General features: G+C 39.0%; 1 protein-coding gene across 1 annotated transcript; it reads right to left on the reverse strand.

Moving 5' to 3' along the window:
- Window positions 1-1,069: 1,069 nt before the first annotated feature.
- Window positions 1,070-24,737, reverse strand: LOC127445008 (structural maintenance of chromosomes protein 2-like). Its single transcript, XM_051704717.1, has 24 exons — window positions 24,441-24,737; window positions 19,363-19,512; window positions 19,138-19,260; window positions 17,627-17,665; window positions 17,150-17,260; window positions 16,260-16,304; window positions 15,609-15,842; window positions 13,407-13,556; window positions 13,052-13,285; window positions 12,716-12,875; window positions 10,647-10,764; window positions 10,391-10,529; window positions 10,141-10,260; window positions 9,848-10,052; window positions 6,989-7,124; window positions 6,780-6,904; window positions 6,409-6,602; window positions 4,689-4,832; window positions 4,364-4,558; window positions 4,063-4,263; window positions 3,008-3,124; window positions 2,729-2,889; window positions 2,379-2,526; window positions 1,070-1,605 (listed from the first exon to the last, which is right to left on the reverse strand). The coding sequence occupies exons 1-24, from the start codon at window positions 24,606-24,608 to the stop codon at window positions 1,423-1,425; spliced, it is 3,600 nt and encodes a 1,199-aa protein (XP_051560677.1). The 5' UTR covers window positions 24,609-24,737; the 3' UTR covers window positions 1,070-1,422.
- Window positions 24,738-26,466: the final 1,729 nt, after the last annotated feature.

Genomic DNA, 26,466 nt, shown 5'->3' on the forward strand with positions numbered 1-26,466 from the left:
AATTGGATTCTTTTGAATCTGTAAAATTGGTTCAAAAGCAATCTGAACGATTCATTTTGTAAATCGATTTGAGAATCTAAATCAAATTCACCCAGAACCTCGAACGTGTTATCTCCACTACATTTTTTAGCTTTTATAGACATTAATAACATTGTGAAATATTAAGTTATATGCCTAAATATTCATTCTAGTCTCCCACTTTTCCAGGAGAACTTTTCATATGTGTAATATTTAGCAGAATAAAAGTAAAAGTGAAAGTCATCATAAATATTTTTACTCAAGTGAAGTACAAATATGCAAAAAATGTACTTAAAGGAATATTCCGGGTTCAGTAAAAGTTAAGCTCAATCGACAGCATTTGTGGCATAATGTTGATTACCACAAAAAATAATTTTGACTCGTCTCTCCTTTTAAAAAACAAAACAAAAATTGAGGTGACAGTGAGGCATTTACAATGGAAGTGAATGGGGGCCAATTTGAGCATTAAACTCACTTTTTCAAAAGTAAAGATACAAGAAGTAAACAATATGTGTGATAAAACCACTTACTAACCTTTTCTGTGTAAAGTTATAGCTACGTTTACAACTTTGTTGCCATGACGATGTAATGTAAACCAACCCTAAAATGACAATTTAAACAATTTTACAGCTCAAATAATACGAGTTTTAACAGAAGAATTAATAGTTATAAATGAGCGGCGAGTCCAAATTTTCAATACTTAGATTCAGAGGAAATGGAGTTTAAAATGTTCCTCATGTGGCTGAACAATCAAGAGGTCCATATAACTACAAATATTTACCTGATTAAGAAATTTACATTTCTTTTTCCAGGCTGAAAATCATAATTTTTTGGTTGTCAGTCAATTCACTGATATTTCAAGGTTTTCCATGACTGTGTGAACCCTGTAGGTAGAAGGTAACATATGAGTGTAGGTTAGACATTTATAATATCCCATGACATCCACTATCTAATATAGAAATGTCAAATATTTATTGGCAAAATATTAAATGGAAAAAAATAGCACCTTCGTACTCAGTTCTCATAAATTACTTACGTACATTGGGCATGATGGTTTTTTAAATCACTACCTTGACAAAGTTTTTATTTATACAAATAAAATAGCCAGCATCAGTTAAAAAAAAAAAAGGTCTTTCAGACATCCAACAAACAAATACACTGAAATACAATGTACACAGACTGAGAGAGAGACACGAAACAATAGGATTAAGTGTTTTAAAATAATGGGAAAAAGTGACTTACAGAGCTGTTTGACAGGTATTAGATGCACAAAGTGAGTGTGTTAGCCCTGCCAATTTTAAATACACCTTTTCATTTCAGCTGATACATCAACTGATTACTGACAGTAATAAAAGCTTTAGTATAACAGGCTTCAAATTTGTAAGTAAAACAGAAAGTGTGCGTCTAGCTGGCCAGCATCTGTCGCTGGCGTTTGTCCTTGGCTTTATCGTGAGTGCGTTGGGCCAATACTTTTCCCTCATGTGTTTGAGCTGTGCGTGTCACAGTGGATACGCCGTCCACAAACTTGGTCTTGAAGAGCACGTTTGCGTTGGTGAACATTCCATCTTTCAGAGACACCACCACAAACTGCAAAGTAAAAATGACATTCAATTGCCATTTTGATTAAATACAGCGATGTTACATTTAGCGTTACAATAAACAAAACTATAATGAAAACATACAAAATATATCGTAAAAACAAACTAAAATTAATTTTCATGATTCCAAGAGTACTGGTAATTAAAATAAAATAAAAATGACCACAAACTAATTTTAGTATCAGATAGTAAGTTCGGGGGCCTGGGTAGCTCAGCAAGTAAAGACACTGACTACCACACCTGGAGTCGCAAGTTCGAATCCAGGGCGTGCTAAGTGACTCCAGCCAGGTCTCCTAAGCAACCAAATTGGCCCGGTTGCTAGGGAAGGTAGAGTCACATGGGGTAACCTCCTCATGGTCGCTATAATGTGGTTCTCGCTCTCGGTGGGGCGGTGGTGAGTTGTGCGTGGATGCCGCAGAGAATAGCGTGAAGCCTCCACACGCACTAGGTCTCCGCGGTAACGCGCTCAACAAGCTACGTGATAAGATGTGCAGATTGACGGTCTCAGACGTGGAGGCAACTGAGATTCGTCCTCCGCCACCCAGATTGAGGCGAGTCACTACGCCACCACGAGGACTTAGAGCGCATTGGGAATTGGGCATTCCAAATTGGGGAAGAAAAAAACAAACAAAACGCTAATAATCCTGGTTAAAGCTCTACGTATTGCTAGGCATTGGACAACTTACTGTATGTACAACTAATTTTTCTTTTTCAGTACCATTATAGTGGTCAACACTCCAGGAACATCAGTGTGTGTTTTACCTGTGAGTGTGTAAAGTGTGTGCGCAGCATCTGTCCAATGTTTTGCGTGTGTGAGAGATCCAGAGCAGCATCCACTTCATCCAGGATGTAAATGGGAGCAGGTTTAAACAGCAGCATGGCCAAAATCAGAGAGAGAGCCACCAGAGACCTGAAACACAAAAATACATCAGGCATCATAATGGGCACAAAGAGCAATATACGAATTGGGAAATATACAGAGTGCTGGCGCAAGATCTGATGCGCTAATGGATCTGTGGGTATAAATGTTGACCTGGAGAGCCATAACCTAAATGGCGATTGATTCAACAAGCAATATGGCACGATTAGCAATAGAATTGGCAAAGGCTGACCTTTGACCCCCGCTGAGTTCGGTCAGGTTCTCTTTCCAGGTGTTCCCTAGAGCCACTTTAAACTCCAATCCATCCAGGACACCACACCCTTCGGGCGGAGCCAGACGAGCATTTGCCCCAGGCAACAGAGTGGAAAATATAGAGCCAAAATCCTTATTGACCTTAAAACACCACAATAGATTGTACTGAACATGATGCGTCATGAATTTGGTCATTTGTTTTTATTTAATAGTTTTACTTAATGTAGTATTGTCTAAAAGTGATGAGTGGGTATTTTACCTTCTGCCATGCCACATTGAGTGCCTCATTCTTTTTCTGGTCCAACTCCTCAATCGTTTCCAGAATTTTTGCTTTATCGTTCTCAACAATTCTCTTCTTCTTCTTAAGGTCATTGTACTGAAAGAGGACAGAGAGAGTTATGACCCTTTATCAAAATATCAGAGCTATAACTAGGGGAATCGCACAAAAACATGTCAAAACTCACCCTAAAATCAAAGGGAAAAAGTAATGACTAATAAATCATATAAATTTAAGAATTATGAAAATATTATAATGTCAATTAAAGGAAAAGTTCACCCAAAACTGAAAATTCTCTCATTATTTACTCATCCTCATGCCATCCCAGATGTGTATGACTTTCTTTCTTTAGCAGAACATAAATTAAGATTTTTAGAAGAATATCTCAGCTCTGTTGGTCCATTCAATGGAAGTGAATGGTGCCCAGAACTTTGAAGCTCCAAAAAGCACAAAGGCAGCATAAAAGCAAACTCTAAGACTCCAGTGGTTAAATCCATGTCTTCAGAAGTGATATGACAGGTGTGTGTGAGAAACAGATCAATATTTAAGTCTTTTTTTACTATAAATTTCCACCTTTGACCAGCTCCGACCAGTAGGTGGCGATATTCACGAAAAATGTGTATCGACAAAAAAACAAAAGAATTATGTGATAGTGAAAGTGAAATTGGAGATTTATAGTAAAAAATGACTTGAATATTAATCTGTTTCTCACCCACACCTATCATATCACTTCTGAAAACATGGATTTAACCAATGGATTATTTTGATTACATTTATGCTTCCTTTATGAGCTTTTTAGAGCTTCAAAGTTCTGGTCACTATTCACTTGCACTGAATGGACCTACAGAGCTGAAATATTCTTCTAAAAATCTTTGTGTTCAGCACAAGAAAGAAAGTCATACACATCTGGGATGGCATGAGGGTGAGCAAATGATGAGAGAATTTTCTATTTTTGGGTGAAATATCCCTTTAAGCACCACCCCAAATAGCACCTTTTACAACTTAAAACAGTGTCACTAAGAGGTCAAAGGTCATACCCTCTCCTCAGCCTCACTGAGCATGTTCATGGCCCTGCGGTTGACATTTCTTTCCAGCTTGTCTTTGGTCTCCTCGAGTCTCTTCAGTCTCTGTCCAGCCTCTTTGGGGTTGTTGGTCTTGAAGTCGTAAGCCGTGTTGGGTTGGCCGAAGAGATGCTTCTCAGAGGAGATCCAGTCATTCTCAGCTAACATGCGAGCCACCTGAACACATGCAAACATTAAATACACATATATTTATTCACATACTGGTCCCCAATGGTCTCATTGACTTCCTCTCACAAAAGATCAGTGGTTGGTTCACCTTGGCTGTGGCGTCAGCACTGTCTTTCTTGTGTTTGTTGATGTTGTGTTCCAGCTCTTTGATTTTCAGCTGGGCGTCATTGTTTTGTTCTCGGAGATGGTTAGCTTCCCCAGTCTTTCCTTTAATCTCTCTCTCCTGTCCCAGAATCACCTCCTTCTGCTGGGACAACTGCTCCTGTGCAACACGCACCGCTTCCTACACACAAAGTGTAAAAATAAAAAATCATAATTTTTTCCCCTCAGTTGAAGAGGTTAAGTGATTATTTTCACCATCTGGCCATCTTCATAAGGAAACAGTGATAAGACTTGAGATGTTATTTCCGTACCTTATTGGCAGACGCATCTATAGTCATGGTGTTGATCTGCTCCTGGATGGCTTTGAGGGCTTCATCTACAGCCTGAATCTGCTGCTCATATCCGGCCTGTTCTCGCTTCAGCTCCTCCAACTCCAAGACTACTGCATCTGCCTCCTACAGAGAGAGAAAGTGTCTCAAAAGCCAAAGCTAAACTAAAACAATTAATTTCCATAAATTTCAAAACTTTGTCAGTAGTAATTACCAGATAAGGATTCTTAAAAATAATTTTACAAAGAGCAATTTCTTGCCGATTAAATATTTTAGAGCCGACCATACTAGAAAAACATAATTCACTCTATAGAAATTTCCGTGACTTTTCCAGGCCTGGAATCTTAGTTGCCTCCACGTCTGAGACCGTCAATCTGCACATCTTATCACGTCGCTTGTTGAGTGCATTACCGCGGAGACCTAGTGCGTGTGGAGGCATCAAGCTATTCTCAACGGCATCCACACACAACTCATCACGTGCCCCACTGAGAACGAGAACCACATTATGGTGACCACAAGGAGGTTACCCCATGTGACTCTACCCTCCCTAGCAACCGGGCCAATTTGGTTGCTTAGGAGACCTGGCTGGAGTCACTCAGCACGCCCTGGATTTGAACTCGTGACTCCAGGGGTGGTAGTCAGTGTCTTTGCTCGCTGAGCTACCCAGGCCCCTACGTTGTTGTTTTTGAACTCATATTTACATAATATATTTTTATAAAAAATTTATAATATTTATATAATATATTATGCAATAGTAAAATTTCTCTCCTAATTTCTTCATTTTCGCACATTATTTTAATGCTCTGTTTAAACCCACGAGCCCTTATTTGTCATGAAGCAAAACCTTTGAGATTTTGTTTCATTATTTCATCACACCACAGAAATTGAGTAAGCGTGCATCGTCTCCTTCTCTTTGTCACTGCGTGTATGAACCAGGAATATTTGCCTTTACACGATTGTTTAAAGTGAAACCGGAGCACTTTGCGTTCACTATCACAGTTTATACTTGTTTTTTATATTTTCGCGGGAGTTTGACTGCGCGCGCATCAGAACGCTTCACATGCTCCTCCGGACAGGAGCTGGTTGACATCTGTGGGCGGTGTGGCTCAGTGACGCTTGGATTCTGAGTTTAACCGAATGACACACAAAAGCGCCGTTCATGGCATATATACAGTTTATTCCCTTAAAATGCCCTTATTTGGGCATGAAAATGTGAGTGGAATTAGAATGCACAATAATCACATTTATCTCAAATAACCGCAGTTAGATCAAATAACTGCGATAATCACGACAGGCCTCAATCGTTCCCCCCCACCCCCCCAACGATCTATGAAAAATCAAATGACTTTTAGATTTTGTGTCAAGAACTTCAACTTTTAAAAAACATGAGATTTTTGTAGTGCAACAACGTGTTTGGTCTGAACGGCCCCATATGGTTTGTTTTTGTTCAGGCCACTGAATCCAAAGTGTTGTTACTAATGCATCCAACATTCATTTTTGATCTTGCATTTAGCACTGATGACACCTGAACAACTGTCTAAATCAACTGAAGTGCACGTCGTCCATTCTGAATAATTTGTAGTCATCAGTTTACAGAATCAAAAAGTCATTTGCGCCTAAATGTTTCCATTTAAGAGGCCAGTGGCTGCGTACTGTTTTCAGTCTGAAGCCCTGATTCAGCATCACAGTAAACACGCAGTACCTGCTGTTTCTCTTTCAGTCTCTTGTTGAAGGCATCTGCTTTGCTCTTGGCCTGGTTGAGTTTCTGCTGGGCTGCTTTCAGTTCTTTATCTCTCTCAGCCGCTGCGTTCTTCAGCTTGTTCTCCAGAATTTTGTACTTCTCCTCTGCTTTCCTCTGAATCTCTTTTGACTTCTCTAGTGTTTCCTCACACTCCTCTATGGAAACAAAGCACCTGGATTTTAAAGAACCACACTGAAACCAACCATATGTTGTTTATGTGTGCTAGGGTTTGAACAGTCACATTAGTTTTGCGGGTAAACTATTCCTTTAAGAAACATTTCTTTGGCTAATATAGGTAATATAGTTCATTCTTCTAGTGTGTGCTTGTGTACCAATGGTCTTGCGCAGGTTCTCCAGCTCCTCCTGTTGTTTGTGGAAGGAGCTCTGCTGAAGTTTGGTTTCCAGGATCTGAGCCTCCTCAGTCTTCAGGTCCAACTGCTGCTTCAACTGACGATATCTGCCAAAGGACAACAAACACTTTAGCCTTCCACCTTTTCCCCTTGATTTGATTGGTCAGGGAGGATTTTGGAGATATTCTCACTTCTCAGCTGTTCCCTTGAGGCTGCTGAGCTCAGACTCCACTGCGGCGAGTTCAGCCTCTTTTGCCCTCAGACTGTCCTGAATATCCTTCACCTCAGCCAGCTTAGACAGGACAGACGCAGTCTGAGCCCGTGCACCTACACACCCGTAAACAGTTGATCAAATAACTCCAGAGTAAATTTAGTTTGATGTTTTGTCAGTTAACACCACTTTTTACCTTGAAAATGTATTCAGATCCCCAAAAATGTTTATCTTCTGGAGAAAAGCCCCACAGTTAAGGTATCATTATTTAGGTTGTTTTATGTGGTTGACCGATATGGGTTTTTCAATGGTCAATAGCAATACCGGATATATTATTCCAATCTTGAAGTATTTATACATCAAGGTCATATTTGTTGCACTGCCTTTAATTTATTCATATTTGAATGAAGTAAAAATTACTGCATTACAGTGATGAGAATTATTATTGAAAAAAATCTGATTAAAAATAAAAATCACAAGCTGTTTTTTCCTCCCCTTTTCTCCCCAATTCCCAATGTGCTCTAAGTCCTCGTGGTGGCGTAGTGACTCGCCTCAATCCGGGTGGCGGAGGACGAATCTCAGTTGCCTCCGTGTCTGAGACCGTCAATCCGTGCATCTTATCACGTGGTTTGTTGAGCACGTTACCGTGGAGACATAGCCCGTGTGGAGGCTTCACGCTATTCTCCGCGGTATTCACGCACAACTCACCACGCCCCCACCGAGAGCGAGAACCACATTATAGCGACCACGAGGTTACCCCGTGTGACTCTACCCACCCTAGCAACCGGGCCAACTGGTTGCTTAGAAAGCCTGACTGATAAAAATCACAAGTTAAACGTCCAGACACATTACAGTTATTTGGTGGGAATATTGTCCTGAATATTGGGTTTATTTCTGATTTTGGAATAAAACATGATTCGGACGTGATTTAATGAGATTCCCCCTTATATACTCACCAGAAAATTTCTTAACAATAAAGCAATGTCAGATTGAAGTATTTTAAAATTTTAGTGCTTTGAAATGATAATGTCAGATCTGTAGTAGAGGCAGACAGATATATCGGTTTTACCAGTTAATTGGTGCTGCTTTTTGGAACTATCGGTTTCCAGCATAAATCTGTTGCGATAGTTTGCTGGAGGATTTTACAGTTAGAACGGCTTGATTCTGCAGTATAACAACAGCCTGTAGAGGTGAAATAAAAACAATCACATGGGGATTTGCTGTATCTAAATCTGACAATATTGATCCATGTTTTTATCTTGACAATGCATATTTTGTAATTTTGGTTAGATAATCAAATGTTATAAATTGAAGCGAGGGCATGCAAAGTGCACCGTCTGCATGAACATTGTGTCTCCAACTTAATATTCTGTGAATAATAATAAACTTTATTCCTCATTAAACCTCATCTGGTGAAATATATAATAATATACAGGCTATAAAAAGCTTAATTTAGTAAATACTCAAATATAGAGCATTGTAATGGAGCAATTTGTAAGTCTCCATCATTACAAAATAATAGTCCCTTGTGTGTTTTGGGCATGTTTATAGTTAAAAGCTGCATGTTATGCACCATTTCTTTCTTTCTTTTTTTCAGTTTATTATTGGGATTTTGGTTAAACATTAAAGGAATGTTCCAGGTTCAATACAAGTTAAGCTCAATCGACGGCATTTGTTTTTTTATTTTCTCCCCTTTTCTCCCCAATTTGGAATGCCCAATTCCCACTACTTAGTAGGTCCTCGTGGTGGCGCAGTTACTCACCTCAATCCGGGTGGCGGAGGACAAGTCTCAGTTGCCTCCGCTTCTGAGACAGTCAGTCCTCGCATTTTATCACGTGGCTCGCTGTGCATGACATCGCGAAGACTCACAGCATGTGGAGGCTCATGCTACTCTCATATCCATGCACAAATTACCAAGCGCCCCATTGAGAGCGAGAACCACTAATCGTGACCATGAGGAGGTTACCCCATGTGACTCTACCCTCCCTAGCAACCGGGCCAATTTGGTTGCTTAAGAGACCTGGCTGGAGTCACTCAGCACGCCTTGGATTCGAATTCACGACTGCAGGGGCGGTAGTCAGCGTCAATACTCGCTGAGCTACCCAGGCCCCAATCGACAGCATTTGTAGCATAATGTTGATTACCACAAAAAATTATTTTTAATCATCCCTCCTTTTCTTTAAAAAAAGCAAAAATTGAGGTTATAGTGAGACACTTACAATGGAAGTGAATGGGGCGAATGTTTGGAGGGTTTAAAGGCAGAAATTTGAAGCTTATAATTTTATAAAAGAGCTTACATTAATTCTTCTGTTAAAACTCATGTATTATTTGAGCTGTAAAGTTGTTTAAATGGAAATTTTTACAGTTGTTTTAGGGTTTGTTGACTACATCATCATGGCAACAAAGTTGTAAAATTGGCAATAACTTTACACAGAAAAGGTTTGCAAGTGATTTTATCACACAAAAATCATGTTTACACACATATTGTTTATGTCTTGTGGCTATACTTTTGAAAAAGTTAGTATTTTAACATTCAAAAATTGGCCCCCATTCACTTCCATTGTAAGTGCCTCACTGTAACCCAGATTTTAGATTTTGTTTTTTAAAGATAAGAAGGAACGAGTCTAAATACATTTTTGTGGTAATCAATATTATGCCACAAATGCTGTCAGCCAATTAAACCCTTCTCTGCCTTTTCCACAAATGCTGTTATCGGTAGTGGCAAAGTCCACAATCGGCCAACCTCTAATCTGTAGTTTAGTAAAATAAGAGAACTAATGATGGGTCTGAACACTTTTGGAAGGTTCTGCATCTTCTGCATTTGCTAACACACACAAACCTCCAGTCAATGTTCCCTGCGGGTCAAACACGTCTCCTCCAAGCGTAACCGTTTTGGTGCTCACACCCTTGTCAAAGGCAACTTTTTTAGCATTGTCCAAACTATCACAAACAAGGGTAGTGCCAAAAACATACTCCATGGCCTTCCTCAGGTCTGATTCATAACCTACCAATGACAGAGCTGTGTGCACGTTATCTGTCCCAACCTGCAACACAAAACAAACAACTCAAATCACACAATCGATGTTTCTAACAGAAAAAATGATCAAATCAATAAAACAGCAGGGTTCTCACCAGCTTTTTGGCAATGCGCACTACATTGTCATTGAGGGTACGTGCTGAAATTTTGTTCAGAGGAATGATGGTGTATCTGCGTTTTAGTTCCCCCTTTTCCAGAAGTTTCTTTCCTGTCACCTGCAAACAGTTTTGGCAAGAGTCTTGCAAGTTAAAAACCAAAACTTAATTTTGCCATTGGATGTCAGAAATTGTATCAAACATAAATCTGATTTATTTTCACCAGTGTGTTCCGTAAGGGAAGTCTCACCTCGTTGTCGACCACTACGTTATAGAGCCGACCGCCGGCTACCACCTCCAGAGCTGTAGCGTTAGACACATCAGTCACACTGAAGAGATTTGCCACCAAACCCTTCACCTTACTGCGGTCCCAGCCCCTCTCTGGATCCCTACAATCCCACACACAGCACCATTTGACTCAATGTTGTCATTTTAGCCAAATGAAAGCAGTATATGAACTACACAAACAGAATGAGTGTGAATAAAATGAGCTGATGAGTTCTCACGAGTATTCAAAGCGCAGGTTGGGGAATTGGCCCATGAGAGACTCGTAGGTTTCTCTGAGCTGACTGACATCACGTGAAAACTGCCTCTTCTGCTCCATCAGACCCTCCTCCCGTCCATCTAAACAAACAAATCAAGTCATTTTGAAGTCATTCTAACTAATCTTACCCTAACACCACAGACTAATGTGTTAAACCAAAAGCAATCTGATATTTAAGCATTGAATTTAGTGGCAATTTGAATATACAGTTGTGCTCAAAAGTTTGCATACCCTGGCAGAAATTGTGAAATTTTGGCATTGATTTTGAAAATATGACTGATCATGCAAAAAACTTTTATTTAAGGATAGTGATCATATGAAGCCAATTATTATCACATAGTTGTTTGGCTCCTTTTTAAATCATAATGATAACAGAAATCACCCAAATGGCCCTGATCAAAAGTTTACATACCCAAGAATGTTTGGCCTTGTTACAGACACACAAGGTGAAATACAGGCTGCTCTGGAAAAAGACGGTGTGGTTGTTTCAAGGAGCACAATACTTTTTGACCCCTCTCCAAACATTGTGCTTATGGTTGTGGCCATAAAGCTCTATTTTGGTCTCGTCACTCCAAATTGCAGTGTGCCAGAAGCTGTGAGGTGTGTCAAGGTGTTGTCGGGCATATTGTAACCGGGCTTTTTTGTGGCACTGGCGCAGTAAAGGCCTCTTTCTGGCAACTCGACTATGCAGCTCATTTTTGTTCAAATATCGTCGTATTGTGCTCCTTGAAACAACCACACCATCTTTTTCCAGAGCAGCCTGTATTTCTCCTGAGGTTACCTGTGGGTTTTTCTTTGTATCCCGAACAATTCTTCTGGCAGTTGTGGCTGAAATCGTTCTCGGTCCACCTGACCTTGTCAATTGGATATCTTTTTATATCCTTTTCCATCTTTATAAAGTTCCATTACCTTGTTACGCAGGTCTTTTGACAGTTCCTTTCTGCTCCCCATGGCTCAGTATCTAGCCTACTCAGTGCATCCACGTGAGAGCTAACAAACTCATTGACTATTTATACACAGACACTAATTGCAATTTAAAAAGCCACAGGTGTGGGAAATTAACCTTTAATTGCCATTTAAACCTGTGTGTGTCACCTTATGTGTCTGTAACAAGGCCAAACATTCAAGGGTATGTAAACTTTTGATCAGGGCCATTTGGGTGATTTCTGTTATCATTATGATTTAAAAAGGAGCCAAACAACTATGTGATAATAATGGCATCATATGATCACTATCCTTAAATAAAAGTTTTTTGCATGATCAGTCATATTTTCAAAATCAATGCCAAAATTTCACAATTTCTGCCAGGGTATGCAAACTTTTGAGCACAACTGTACATCACCGCAAATGAGATTTGAAAGCATAGGATGCATTCCGGCTTCAAGGAATGTTCCGGGTTCAATACAAGTTAAGCTCAGTCTACAGCATTTGTGGCATAATGTTGATTACCACAAAAATTAATTTTGACTCGTCTCTCCTTTTCTACAAAAAAAGCAAAAATGGAGGTTACAGTGAGGCATTTACAATGGAAGTGAATGGGGCCAATTTTTGGAGGGTTTAAAAGGCAGAAATATGAAGCTTATAATTTTATAAGAGCACTTACATTAATTCTTTTGTTAAAACTCATGTACTATTGAGCTGTAAAGTTGTTTAAATTGTAATTTTTACAGTCGTTTTAGGGTTTGTTGACATTACATTATATCGTCATGATAACGAAGTTGTAAAATTGGCTATAACTTTACAGAAAAGGTTAGTAAGTGATTTTATCACACTAAAATCATGTTTACATGCATATGGTTCATGTCTTGTTGCTATGCTTTTTATTTTTATGTTTAAAAATTGGCCCCCATTCACTTCCATTGCAACTGTGCCTCACTGTAACCCAGATTTTTGCTTTTTTTTAAAGAAAAGGAGGGACAAGTCCAAATTAATTTTTGTTGTCATCAATACTATGCCTCAAATGCTGTTGACTGAGCTTAACTTGTATTGAACCTGCAATATTCCTTTAATTACAGTCTGTTCCTCACATACCTTCATAGTTGAGTTTCTTTATTTCAGCCTCCAGCTTTTCTGTGCATTTTTTCACAGACTCAAATGTGTCCTGGTCTTTTTTGTAGCCACTGTCCATCTTCTTGACCTGAGCCTGCTTAGTCTTCAGCTCCTGCTGAGCATGTTTCAGCTTCATCTGGGCCTATCACAAGTTAACACATCAGTAAATATCTCAAAAATACATCCAGCAACCAACATATTGCAATAACACACTATTTACAGTGAACGAAGTTGAACAGTATACAATGGACAAACATTCTCCTATTACTGTGATTATTGGAATTGTCGGCGGTCGTTAAAGGTAAAAAAAAAAGTCACCTGTTTGGCCTCAGTTTCAGCTTTACTCATGTCATTCTTACAGGCCATCATCTGCCCGTTAAGTGTGGCCGCAGCGCCATCCTCATTGGCTGAGAGGCCTGCTGACACAGCCTTAAAATGCTGTTGGGCCACCTCCAACGCTTCAGCATCCTTCTGACCCTCATCTTGCACCGCCTTCAGCTGCTCCATTGCCTTCGTAACCTCCACTTCCTTGGCTGACATCATCTTTTTATCCTAGTTAAAATAAATATAACATTTAAAGAATAATTTAACATATACTTTTACATCTATGCACTTGGCAGAGTTTTCTTTGTTTGAATAAAAGAGAAAATAATTCTCTCTCATTCTGTAATACCTCCTCCATGTTTTTGACAAGCTCTTTTCTTTTCTTGGTCTCATCTTTCAGATTTTGCTTCTTCAGGTCGAGAGCACTCTGGGCCTTTGTGTCCACTCTCTGCGCTTCAGACAATGTCTCTTCCAGAGTCTTCAACACTCCTCCGACCTCCTGAGAGACAGACACAGATATGAGACATGCTAATGGACAACAAGAGCAGGAGACACAAATATCCAATCAATCAACCACACACATTTCTAACAGGTATCAATTTGCATCATAAAAAATGCAAAAATGTTTTCCCGTACAAAGAATTAAATTATTTTGCCAGTCCATTACCACCGTACCACCCTTTATTTCAGACCTTCAGTCTCCACTGGACAAGCACTCTGTCACCAAACCAGTTCATATAGATGTTACTCTTTCCAGCGTAACCCAATTTCTAAGCCACAAGTCACCACTCATTCATGGTTCCACAGTCCATTATAAACAAGTTGTCTTTACCCAGAACTGTTAAGCAATTTTTAAACTTTAAAGATGACAGAGTATCTGCATCAAAAATGCATGTACACAAACTTTTTAAAGACCGCAGAGAGGCTGCACATGTAGGCTATATATATACTGTATATAAAAAAATTTGTAAAAAAAAAAATAAAAAATTGCAGGAAAACTATTTAGTCTTACTCTGCCGCAACACATTTACAATGGTGCAGCATTTCATTTATACCAAATCACATAAAATATCTCTGTTCTGCCCAAATCTAACACAGCATCTGTTTGTTTTTTCATGACAAAAGTCAGTATTTTTTTTCTATACTAGACAGCTATCTTTTCACTCTTTAGGATGTATGATTTCTAACTATTTTGGGGGATTGTCACCACAATTTACAATTAATCATAGGTGAAAATATATCACTGAAAGATAATATTTTTTCCTCTTAATCGTAAGAATAATGAATAGATTAAAGGAATAGTTCACCCAAAAATAAAAATTAATTCTTATTCTTAAACTTATTTACTCACCCTCATGCCATCCCAGATGCTGAACACAAAGGAAGATTTTTAGAGGAATATCTCAGCTATGTAGGTCCATACGAGGAAAATTGACAAGGTCCAAAACTTTGAAGCTCCAAAAAGCACATAAGTGCAGCATAAAAGTATTCTATAGAAATCCAGTGGTTTAATCCATGTCTTCTGATGCGATATAATAGGTGTGGGAGAGAAACAGAACAATATTTAAGTCCATTTTTACCATAAATTCTCCTCCCAGCCCAGAAGGTGGCGATATACATGAAAAATGCGAATCAGCCAAAACAAAAGTCCTCTTAGGAGAGAAGAGCTCTCAGGAGGGCTGTTCGAAAGCATAGGTTTATAGTTAGAAAAGGACTTAAATATTGATCTGTTTCACACCCACACCTATCATAACGCTTCTGAAGACATGGATTTAACCACTGGTGTTGTATGGATTACTTTTATGCTGCCTTTGTGTGCTTTTTCAGTTTCAAAGTTTTGGACCCTATTGACTTGCATTGTATGGACCAAAAGAGCTGAAATATTCTTCTGAAAATATTTGTGTTTCGCAGTAGAAAGAAAATCATACACATCTGGGAGGGCCTGGGGGTTGAGTAAATGATTCGCCTCAGTCCGGGTGGCGGAGGATGAATCCCAGTTGCCTCCGCATCTGAGACAGTCAACCCGCGCATCTTATCACGTGGCTTGTTGAGCGCGTTGCCACGGAGACATAACGCATGTGGAGGCTTCACGCCATCCACCGCGGCAACCACGCTCAATTCACCATGCGCCCCACCGAGAACAAACCACATTATAGCAACCACGAGGAGGTTACCCCATGTGAATCTACCCTCCCTAGCAACCGGGCCAATTTTGGTTGCTTAGGAGACCTGGCTGGAGTCACTCAGCATGCCCTGGGATTCGAACTAGCGAACTCCAGGGGTGGTAGCCAGCGTATTTTACCACTGAGCTACCCAGGCCCCTAAGTGAACTGTCCCTTTAAAGAATTATCAACATAAATGTTAGTTGCTAAAATAAATACAACCCAACCAAATGTGCCGAGTTTGTGACATGCATACCTTGAGTTGCCATTTTTAATTGTCAGCCGAGCAAGGTTTTAACTCGTGAGCTCTCACACTGAAAGCAACCCTCCATGAGACTACAGCATCTCATAGTATGAGAGGAGGCTGAGCCTCCCCAAAGGCGGCTCACCTTGTCCCTCCTGCGCTCCAGCTCCTGTATCTCTGCGCTCAGTTCTTTCACTTTGGCCTCGTTCTGTCTCATGTTCTCCTGCAGCTGTGCGATTGAGCTTTGCATCACCTGCAGGTCTTCAGCAGACTTCAGCTTGGTCTCTTCTGCGCACACGAACAGGTACGCCACGTACAGGCGGCTCAAGTGCTCGATTTCGCGCATCAGCTTCTGGTACTCCAAATAGGACGCACGCTCCTGAGGAGAGAGAAGAAAAGGATATGTGAAAGATTATGAGTGAAAGAAATGTCACAAGTAGTTAAATAACAAGTAAGTCTAAAATAATATACAGTACAGCTTAGCTTTACATGGAGCCGAGCTGCCTCATAGTGGCTCCTATTTTGAGATCATATGACCAGCCGAATTCTACTCATTTTTTCTGGGTAACCCCCCCACAATGGGACACTTTCGCTCGCAGATTAAATTAGTCATGGCTGGCTTTGTGCATTTGTACAATGTCATCAGTAACAAAGATCATTGCTTTTGCATGTTGCTGCATCCACGCAGCTAGGTGTCAGTACAAGTTCAAGACATCTGCCAAATCGGCCAGCACAACATAAGTGAAAAATTACTGTGAGCACTTTTATGCAGAGTTGAGTCGGCTATAATACAAACCTCCTTCAGTTTCTCCATTGCAGGGGTGATCTCCTCATCCAGGATCTGTTAAACACACACACACACACACACACACACACACACACACACACACACACACACACACACTACATGAGATGAAATTGCTTGGTAATTTAATATATTTAAATAAAATTAACTTGGAATGTCAAAAAGTACCGGTATATCAGTACCAAATCGATATAAAAAATTAAAAATAATCATTATAACAATACACATCTTTATGCAGTATCTGTGGTACAGACTCAGTTGGGTACCCGTGCGCTGTCTAACTGACAGGTGGCTGTTTTCGAGCATTTGCATGCATATTTTGCGCATGCGCTGTGAAGAGCACCTTACGTGAATGGTCAAATGCACTTCTTGTTCAAAATGCTTGTCTTAACAATGAATTAATTTAAACAATCAGTTATATCTTAAGTGAATGTAAATAGGCATAACAAAAAACAAAAAAAATCTGATCTGTGCATTAAGACTTCCAGTGAAAGTCAAACAAATAGACATGCCTATTATGTCTTTAATATTAATCAAGCAACAATATTGACAAGATAAGAGAAAACCAGTCACTGCTCTTAAATCATTTCTTCGTTCTTTATTAGTGACTCTTAACTTGAATAACTTCAACTAATAACAATAATGTTTACTTAATTGAGAAATACTTGATAGCTACATGCCATTGCTTTAATTTAATTTGTAAATATTTTTATTAATATTTAAAATTTTACATAAGAGTATGTTCAAGAACGTTTGCTGTGCTGTCGAAATTGGTTTCGAGAATCATAAAATTTCACTAGTAGTATTAGTTCAACTACCAAAATGTTGGTATTGTGACAACCCTAAAATGAACGACAAAATTAATAAATAAAAGTATGTACGGTCTGAATCTCTTTCAGCTTGGCATCTTTCTTCTCAATGGTTTTCTGAGCGCTGATCTTCTTGCACTCGTACATCCGGGTACCTGCCGCCTCCTCAATCATGGCCAGAATCTGTACACAAACACTTGTTAAGAGCAAAGAATTATACCAAACAGGGTGAAGAAAATTTTTGACCAATGAATTTCTATGACTTTTCCATTACCTTTTCAATCGTTTGTGATTACTGGATAAGAATTTTTAAAACTCAAATTCAGACTGATTCGCTAATAAGCCATTCAGACCAATCTGTGAAACAGTTCAAGGATTTTTCCCCCATGACTTTTCCAGGCCTAGATAACCCTGCATTTTCTGATATTTTCATGTTTTGTATTACCATGGAAATCCTGGTCAAGTATTAACTGAAGAAAAAACAAAATATAAACTGTGCATCCGAGACATTGGATGTTTGTGTCACTCAGCTCAGGATCTCAATCTCACCTCAGGAGGCTTCATGTTTAAGACTTTGGTGATTCTCCCCTGAAATAAACACACAATTAGAGTGTTTAGGAATGTAAACATCGGACATAAATGCTTAAAGGGTTAGTTCACCCAAAAATGAAAATTCTTTCATCATTTACTCACCCTCATGCCATCCCAGATGTGTATGACTTTCTTTTTTCAGCAGAACACAAATTAAGATTTTTAGAAGAATGTCTCAGCTCTGTAGGTCCATTCAATGCAAGTGAATGGTGACCAGAAATTTTAAGCTCCAAAAAGGACATAAAGGCAGCATAAAAGTAATCCACAAGACTCCAGTGGTTAAATCCATATCTTCAGAAGCAATATGATAGGTGTGGGTGAGAAACAGATCAATATTTAAGTCCTTTTTTTTTTACTATGAATTATCCTCCCTGCCCAGTAGGAGGTGATATGCATGAAGAATGAAAATCGCTAAAAACAAAAGAAAATGAAAGTGGAGATTTTTAGTAAAAATATATATATATTTTTTTTCATTGATCTGTTTCACCCACACCTATCATACACTCACTGAGCACTTTATTAGGAACACCTGTACACCTACCTATTCATGCGATTATCTAATCAGCCAATCGTGTGGCAGCAGTGCAATGCATAAAATCACACAAATACGGGTCAGGAGCTTCAGTTAATGTTCACATCAACCATCAGAATGGAGAAAAAAATTTGATTTCAGTGATTTGGACCATGGCATGCTTGTTGGTGCCAGACGGGCTGGTTTGAATATTTCTGTAACTGCTGATCTCTTGGGATTTTCATGCACAACAGTCTCTAGAATTTACTCTGAATGGTGTCAAAAACAAAAAACATACAGTGAGCGGCAATTCTGTAGACAGAAACACTTTGTTGATGAGAGAGGTCAACAAAGAATAGCCAGACTGGTTCAAGCTGACAGAAACTATGGTAACTCAAATAACCGCTCTGTATTGTTGTAGTGAGCACAACAGCATCTCAGAATGCACAACACATTGAACCTCGAGGCGGATGGGCTTCAACAGCTGAAGACCATGTTGGGCACTTTATTAGGACCATAGTGTTCCTAATAAAGTGGTTGATGAGTGTATCTTTTCTGAAGACATTGATTTAACCACTGGAGTCATACGGATTACTTTTTTGATGCCTTCATATGCTTTTTGGACCTCCAAAGTTCTGGTCACCATTCACTTGCATTGTATGGACCAACAGAGCTGACATATTCTTCTAAAAATCTTATTTGTGTTCAGCAGAAAAAGAAAGTCATACACATCTGGGATGGCATGAGGGTGAATAAATGATGAGAGAATTTTAATTTTTGGATGAACTAACATTTTAACTAGCTAAAAAATCCAAAAAGAATCCTTATATTTTGAGTATACTGCCTGCTATCATTTAGTGCCTCACTGACAGACCAAACATGTTCACATAAATAAAAACTTCAGGGAACATACAGTAACTGGAGAAGTCTTAGATCACTGTGTTTTTGTGATGGTTACCTGCATGATTAGAAAATGGGGGTTGTTAACATTCAAGCCAACTGAGCAAAATAAATCTTGGACTCGCAGGTTGTTGGCATTCACACCATTGATGAGGTACTTGTTCCGTCCACCTATGACAACCTGAACGACACAAACAATAACATTATCACCCACTCTTTGATTTTTGATGCTGGTCATCTTTGAAATGTCTTATGGCATGGACTCTGATCTCAGGCCGAATACCTGTCGTGTGATGGTAATCTCATCGTGTGTCTCGAACCCAAGTGGACTCTGTTTCTTGTTGGAGTTGTCGAAAGTGATGGACACTGTGGCTTTGGTGATCCCTGCCAGGCCATTTTTGTACACCAGATCTTGGAGATTAGTGGCACGAACCTGCAAAGTAAACAAACAAAAAAAAAAACACAGCATCTCATTACAGCTATATGTCTCTGTTGTTGTTTGATGCTATTCTTTACTTTAATAGTTTCATTTCATAACTTGTTTGACAAGTTTATTACTATTTTTGGTTTAAAAAAGATAACTTAAATTCCCATAAAAAAGCTGTATAAATATGGCTGTGTGTGCATGCAGATAGAGAGATAGACAGACAGACAGACAGACAGACATGTAGATAGATAGACAGACAGACATGTAGATACATACATACATAGATAGATATATAGATAGACAGAGAGACAGACATGTAGATAGATAGAAATGTAGATAGATAGATAGACAGACATGCAGATACACAGACAGACAGACATGTAGATAGATAGACAGACATGTAGACAGATAGATAGACAGACAGGTAGGTAGATAGATAGATAGACAGTCAGACAGACATGTAGACAGACAGATAGGTAGGTAGATAGATAGACAGACAGACAGACATGTAGACAGATAGATAGACAGACAGGTAGGTAGATAGATAGATAGATATAGATAGATAGATAGATAGATAGACAGACAGACATGTAGACAGACAGGTAGGTAGATAGATAGATAAACAGACAGACAGACATGTAGATAGATAGATAGACAGACAGACAGACATGTAGATACATAGATAGACAGACATGTAGATAGATAGAAATGTAGATAGATAGATAGACAGACATGCAGATACATAGACAGACAGACATGTAGATAGACAGACAGACAGATAGATAGATAGATAGATAGACAGACAGACAGACATGTAGACAGATAGATAGACGGACAGACAGACATGTAGATACATAGATAGACAGACATGTAGATACATACATAGTTAGATAGATAGATAGACAGACATGTAGATAGATAGATAGATAGATAGACAGACAGGTAGGTAGATAGACAGACAGACAGGTAGGTAGGTAGATAGATAGATAGACAGACAGACAGACATGTAGACAGATAGATAGACAGACATGTAGACAGATAGATAGACAGACAGGTAGATAGACAGACAGACAGACAGACAGACAGGTAGATAGATAGACAGACAGACAGGTAGGTAGATAGACAGACAGACAGGTAGGTAGATAGACAGATAGACAGACAGACATGTAGACAGATAGATAGATAGATAGACAGACATGTAAAAAGATAGATAGACAAACATGTAGATAGATAGATAGATAGATAGAGATAGTAGTGCCCGACCAATATATCGGTCAGCCGATATTAGCCTTTCACCGATATATTGGCGTATATGTTTACCGATATGCGCAGATATGAAAACTTTTTTCAGAACATATAATGCCGAAAACAATGCTTTAGAATTGGTGTCATAACGTAGTTTGTCCAGCAGAGCACGCTCCAACTCCACTGTTTACAGAGCAGAGATGACGGTGGCTCTGCAGACAGGGCGGAGTTAATCGTTGCAGTGTTAAGTGGTGTCTTCTCGGTAAGTTGCAAACTAGTTTGTGAAATACATACTGGAAAGTTAATAAACAAAGACCCCATCATTTTCCCTTTTCATTATAACTAATATAACGTTAACCCTGTCCCTGACAACCATGTCACTCATGTTTATCACATCTGTTTGATGTTCGCCAGCTATAGATTGTCAGTGCAGTCAGTAATGTAGCAGATTGAAAGGTTAGCATCAGAGCATCTTTTTGCAGCTCAGCAGACAACGGTGCGGTGGTGGATTGTGTCTGTTGAGTGTTGATTTCACGCTACGTTGTTACCTAGTTGGTGAGACGCAATGCTGGTCCATCTTTTTCTCTCCATGACAACAAGCTTATAGCTAACTAGCTAACAATGTTGCTACTTTGATATCTTGTCAGCTGAGTGGAAGCTAATGTGTAGAGATGTATTCACCAAACTGTTTTGTTCAGAATTCAGTTTGGTACCCCCTTCAACCAAACAATTCCATTCCTTGCATTTATAAAATGTAATATTTAAAAGTCTGGTTTTCCACCGTTGAAAGTTTCCCCTGAACTTGTATAGCAGAATACGGTGTAACACCACTGCCGCTGTTTATCTCTTGATTCGGCAGGTGTAAATGCTTCTTGTTTTACATCCTGCCCCTAACTGACTGGCAGTATTAAAATAGTCAGCATTTGACTGATACTAAACAGTAATACTGATGTTTATTTAGCTATTTATTTTATTTTAATTTATTCTTTATTTTAATGGTCAGCAATTGACTGATACTAAACATACAGTACTGATGTTTATTTAGCTATTTACTGTATTTTTATTTATTCTTTATTTAAATGGTCAGCAACTGACTGATACTAAACATACAGTACTGATGTTTATTTAGCTATTTATTGTATTTTTATTTATTCTTTATTTTCTCAGTGTTCATTTCTAGAATTTGTTGACAATGTATAATAATAATGTCAAATATTCTTTGATAAAAATATTTAAGAAAGCAGCCTTCTGAGTACCTTTGCATAGTGATATTTGTGCAAAATCGGATGCACAATCCACATAGAAAAGGTCTGTTTTCATTCCAGCTCAAAAATGACCTATATCAGCCACCATATCAGTAATCGGTGAATTTTCCCCTTCTAAAATCGGTATCGGTCTCAAAAATCCCATATCGGTCAGGCTCTAATAGATAGACAGATAGACAGACATGTAGATAGATAGACATGTAGATAGACAGATAGACAGACATGTAGATAGATAGATAGATTAGACTAGACAGACAGACATGTAGATAGATAGACAGACAGACATGTAGATAGATAGATAGACAGACATGTAGATAGATAGATAGATAGATAGATAGATAGACAGACAGACAGACATGTAGGTAGACAGACAAACATGTAGATAGATAGACAGACAGACATGTAGATAGATAGATAGATAGACATGCAGATACATAGACAGACAGACATGTAGATAGATAGACAGACAGAGACATGTAGATAGATAGACAGACAGACAGACATGTAGATAGATAGACAGACAGACAGACATGTAGATAGATAGACAGACATGTAGATAGATAGACAGACATGTAGATAGATAGACAGACATGTAGATAGATAGACAGACAGACAGGTAGATAGATAGATAGATAGATAGACAGACAGACGTAGATAGATAGATAAACAGACAGATGTAGATAGATAGACAGACTAGATAGATAGATATAGATAGATAGACAGACAGACAGACATGATAGATAGACAGACAGATAGATACATACAGTGCATCCGGAAAGCATTCACAGCGCTTCACTTTTTCCACATTTTGTTATGTTACAGCCTTATTCCAAAATGGATTAAATTCATTATTTTCCTCAAAATTCTACAAACAATACCCCATAATGACAATGTGAAAGAAGTTTGTTTGAAATATTTGCAAATTTATTAAACATAAAAAACAAAAAAAATCATGTACATAAGTATTCACAGCCTTTGCCATGACACTCAAAATTGAGCTCAGGTGCATCCTGTTTCCACTGATCATCCTTGAGATGTTTCTACAACTTGATTGGAGTCCACCTGTGGTAAATTCAGTTGATTGGACATGATTTGGAAAGGCACACACCTGTCTATATAAGGTCCCACAGTTAACGGTGCATGTCAGAGCACAAACCAAGCCATAAAGTTCAAGGAATTGTCTGTAGACATCTGAGACAGGATTGTATTGAGGCACAGATCTGGGGAAGGGTACAGAAAACTTTCTGCAGCATTTAAGGTCCCAATGAGCACAGTGGCCTCCATCATCCGTAAACGGAAGAAGTTTGGAACCACCAGGACTCTTCCTAGAGCTGGCCGCCCAGCCAAACTGAGCGAACTGGGGAGAAGGGCCTTAGTCAGGGAGGTGACCAAGAATCCGATGGTCACTCTGACAGAGCTCCAGCGTTTCTCTGTGGAGAGAGGAGAACCTTCCAGAAGAACAACCATCTTTGCAGCACTCCACCAATCAGGCCTGTATGGTAGAGTGGCCAGACGGAAGCCACTCCTCAGTAAAAGGCACATGACAGCCCGCCTGGAGTTTGCCAAAAGGCACCTGAAGGACTCCCAGACCATGAGAAACAAAGATTGAACTCTTTGGCCTGAATGGCAAGGGTCACGTCTGGAGGAAACCAGGCACCGCTCATCACCTGGCCAATATCATCCCTACAGTGAAGCATGGTGGTGGCAGCATCACGCTGTGGGGATGTTTTTCAGCGGCAGGAACTGGGAGACTAGTCAGGATCGAGGGAAAGATGAATGCAGCAATGTACAGAGACATTCTTGATGAAAACCTGCTCCAGAGCGCTCTGGACCTCAGACTGGGGCAAAGGTTCATCTTCCAACAGGACAACGACCCTAAGCACACAGCCAAGATAACAAAGGAGTGGCTCCGGGACATCTCTGTGAATGTCCTTGAGTGGCCCAGCCAGAGCCCAGACTTGAACCCGATTGAACATCTCTGGAGAGCTCTGAAAATGTCTGTGCACCAACGCTCCCCATCCAACCTGATGGAGCTTGAGAGGTCCTGCAAAGAAGAATGGGAGAAACTGCCCAAAAATAGGTGTGCCAGGCTTGTAGCATCATACTCAAAAAGACTTGAGGCTGTAATTGGTGCCAAAGGTGCTTCAACAAAGTATTGAGCAAAGGCTGTGAATACTTATGTTCATGTGATTTTATTTATTTATTTATTTATTTTTATTTTTTTGCTAAGATTTCAAACAAATTGCTTTCACGTTGTCATTATGGGGTATTGTTTGTAGAATTTTGAGGGAAATAATGAATTTAATCCATTTTGGAATAAGGCTGTAACATAACAAAATGTGGAAAAAGTGAAGCGCTGTGAATACTTTCCGGATGCACTGTAGATAGACAGACATGTAGATTACATATTTGCGTAGTACTGGCCTGTGATAGGTTAGTTATCCCCAGCAGAAAGCAGATAGAGTCCAGTATATTTGACTTTCCACTGCCGTTCAGCCCAGTGATGGCGTTAAAATACGGATCAAATCCGTTAATCTCTGTCCTCTCGGCGTAGGACTTAAAGCCCTCTAGTACAATAGACTTTATGTACATTTTGATCAGACACCGTAACAGCGAAATTGAATAACAACGCTATAAACCGCTAAAGTCTGTGTGGTAAATAACCTGTATAGACCTCAGCGCTGCTTTCGCTTCTACCAGCCAAGCTTGAATTTTGGCGCCAGGCGCATTTCCGCTCCGCCGTTCAAAAACATCAACAGACTTCAGTTACCAGTTAAAACAAACACACTAATTCACCAGAGTCCTCGATATATTCTGAATTTTTATTTATTTTATTTATTGTGTGAAATATCAAGAACGCTACAAACAAAACACTGGCATAAGAACAGAAATTTAACAATTATTTTTAGTTCAGGCTATTTTTTTAGCTGCCGCCTTGATGGACCCAAACAATTGACGTCAAGGGCGGTTGGTCTGAAATCAGAGACGTTCTACCTTGTAAATGCATAAAGTAGTGGGCTGTACACTGGCGAGGAGAACAGAGGCCATTTTTAATAGATGTCTATGGATGAGGTGTTTGAGTGTGCTGAATAAACTGCGTTTGTGAGAAAACAGCTCATCAGTTAATGAATTGACCGCCTGTCCACTAATCTTCAGCATGTTTTACACTAAACAATAATTTTTTAATGAACTACGTGTGGAGTTTACTTCGGTAAAGTTGCTGTTTTATAAGAGAAAACACGAACAATTTTGCGACAGGTTGGCGTCAGTTTACGGCTCTCCCCATTCATTTGCATGGTATCCGCAAACTGTGACTTACTGTTGTAACACGCTAGTTGACCGTCACGCTCCTAACAGTGGTGAAAACACGGAGGTTGTTGGATCTTTGAATGTCATTTCGATTTTGCACGAAGAGTTCTTCAATACATGTTAAGCTCAGTTGACAGCATTTGTGGCATAATATTAATTACAATAAACATTTTGACTCGCCCTTACGTTTCTTAAAATTAAAGCAAAAATCTGTGTTCCAGTGAGGCACTTGGAAGTGAATGGGGCCAATCCGTAAAAGTTGTAGTAAACAATATGTGTAAACATTATTTTAGTGTGATAAAATCGCTTACATTTTCTGTGTAAAGTTCTAACTAATTTTACAACATCGTTGCAATGATGTCAACAAATCCTAAAACGACTATAAAAATTATGATTTAAACAACTTTACAGCTCAAATAATACATGAGTTTTAACAGAAGAATTAATGTAAGCACTTTTATAAAATTATAAGCTTAAACTTTCTGCCTTTAAACCCTCCAATTCACTTCCTTTGTAACAGTGTTGGGTGCAATGCATTACTAAGTAATTAATTACTGTAATTCAATTACTTTTTCATTGGGGTAAAGTAAGGGATTACTCTTAATTTTTCAGTAATTTAATTAGTTACTTCTGATGTAATTGTGTTATATACTGTAATCTTGTATTCATTCAATTTCTCCTATTATTACAGCTATAATGAATTATTCACTATCTACTGCTACTGTTTCTTCATCATTAAAATTGGCTTCTATCACTCCAATTCTTAAAAATACCAGTGCGGATCCTAGTGATCTAAATTATTATTGTCCCATTTCCAATCTTCCTTTTATTTCAAAAATTCTTGAAAGAACAGTAGCAACCCAACTTGAATCACATTTGCAATGTAATGACATTTACGAACCTTTTCATTCGGGCTTTAGATCTAAACAAAGTACTGAAACAGCTCTTGTTAACATCACAAATGATCTCCTTGCAGTGGACTCTGGCCTGCTCACTATTTTTATTCTTCTAGATATTAGTGCTGCCTTTGATACCATTAGTTATTCAGTATTATTAGATCGATTGGCTTGTGTTGGGGTAACTGATAATGCACTTCTTTGGTTTTCATCCTATTTAAATGATAGAAAACAGTTTGTACAGA

Source organism: Myxocyprinus asiaticus, chromosome 8 (assembly GCF_019703515.2).
Source record: "Myxocyprinus asiaticus isolate MX2 ecotype Aquarium Trade chromosome 8, UBuf_Myxa_2, whole genome shotgun sequence".
NCBI classification, from domain to species: Eukaryota; Metazoa; Chordata; class Actinopteri; order Cypriniformes; family Catostomidae; genus Myxocyprinus; species Myxocyprinus asiaticus.

Excerpts from the sequence above, each read along its gene's own strand:
- LOC127445008 (XM_051704717.1), bottom strand. The coding sequence starts at position 24,608 with ATGTACATAAAGTCTATTGTACTAGAGGGCTTTAAGTCCTACGCCGAG. Across the intron at positions 13,557-15,608 it reads TGGAGCGCAGGAGGGACAAG|GAGGTCGGAGGAGTGTTGAA; the intron begins GTGAGCCGCCTT and ends TCTGTCTCTCAG. Across the intron at positions 4,559-4,688 it reads TAGATGCGTCTGCCAATAAG|GAAGCGGTGCGTGTTGCACA; the intron begins GTACGGAAATAA and ends CTTTGTGTGTAG.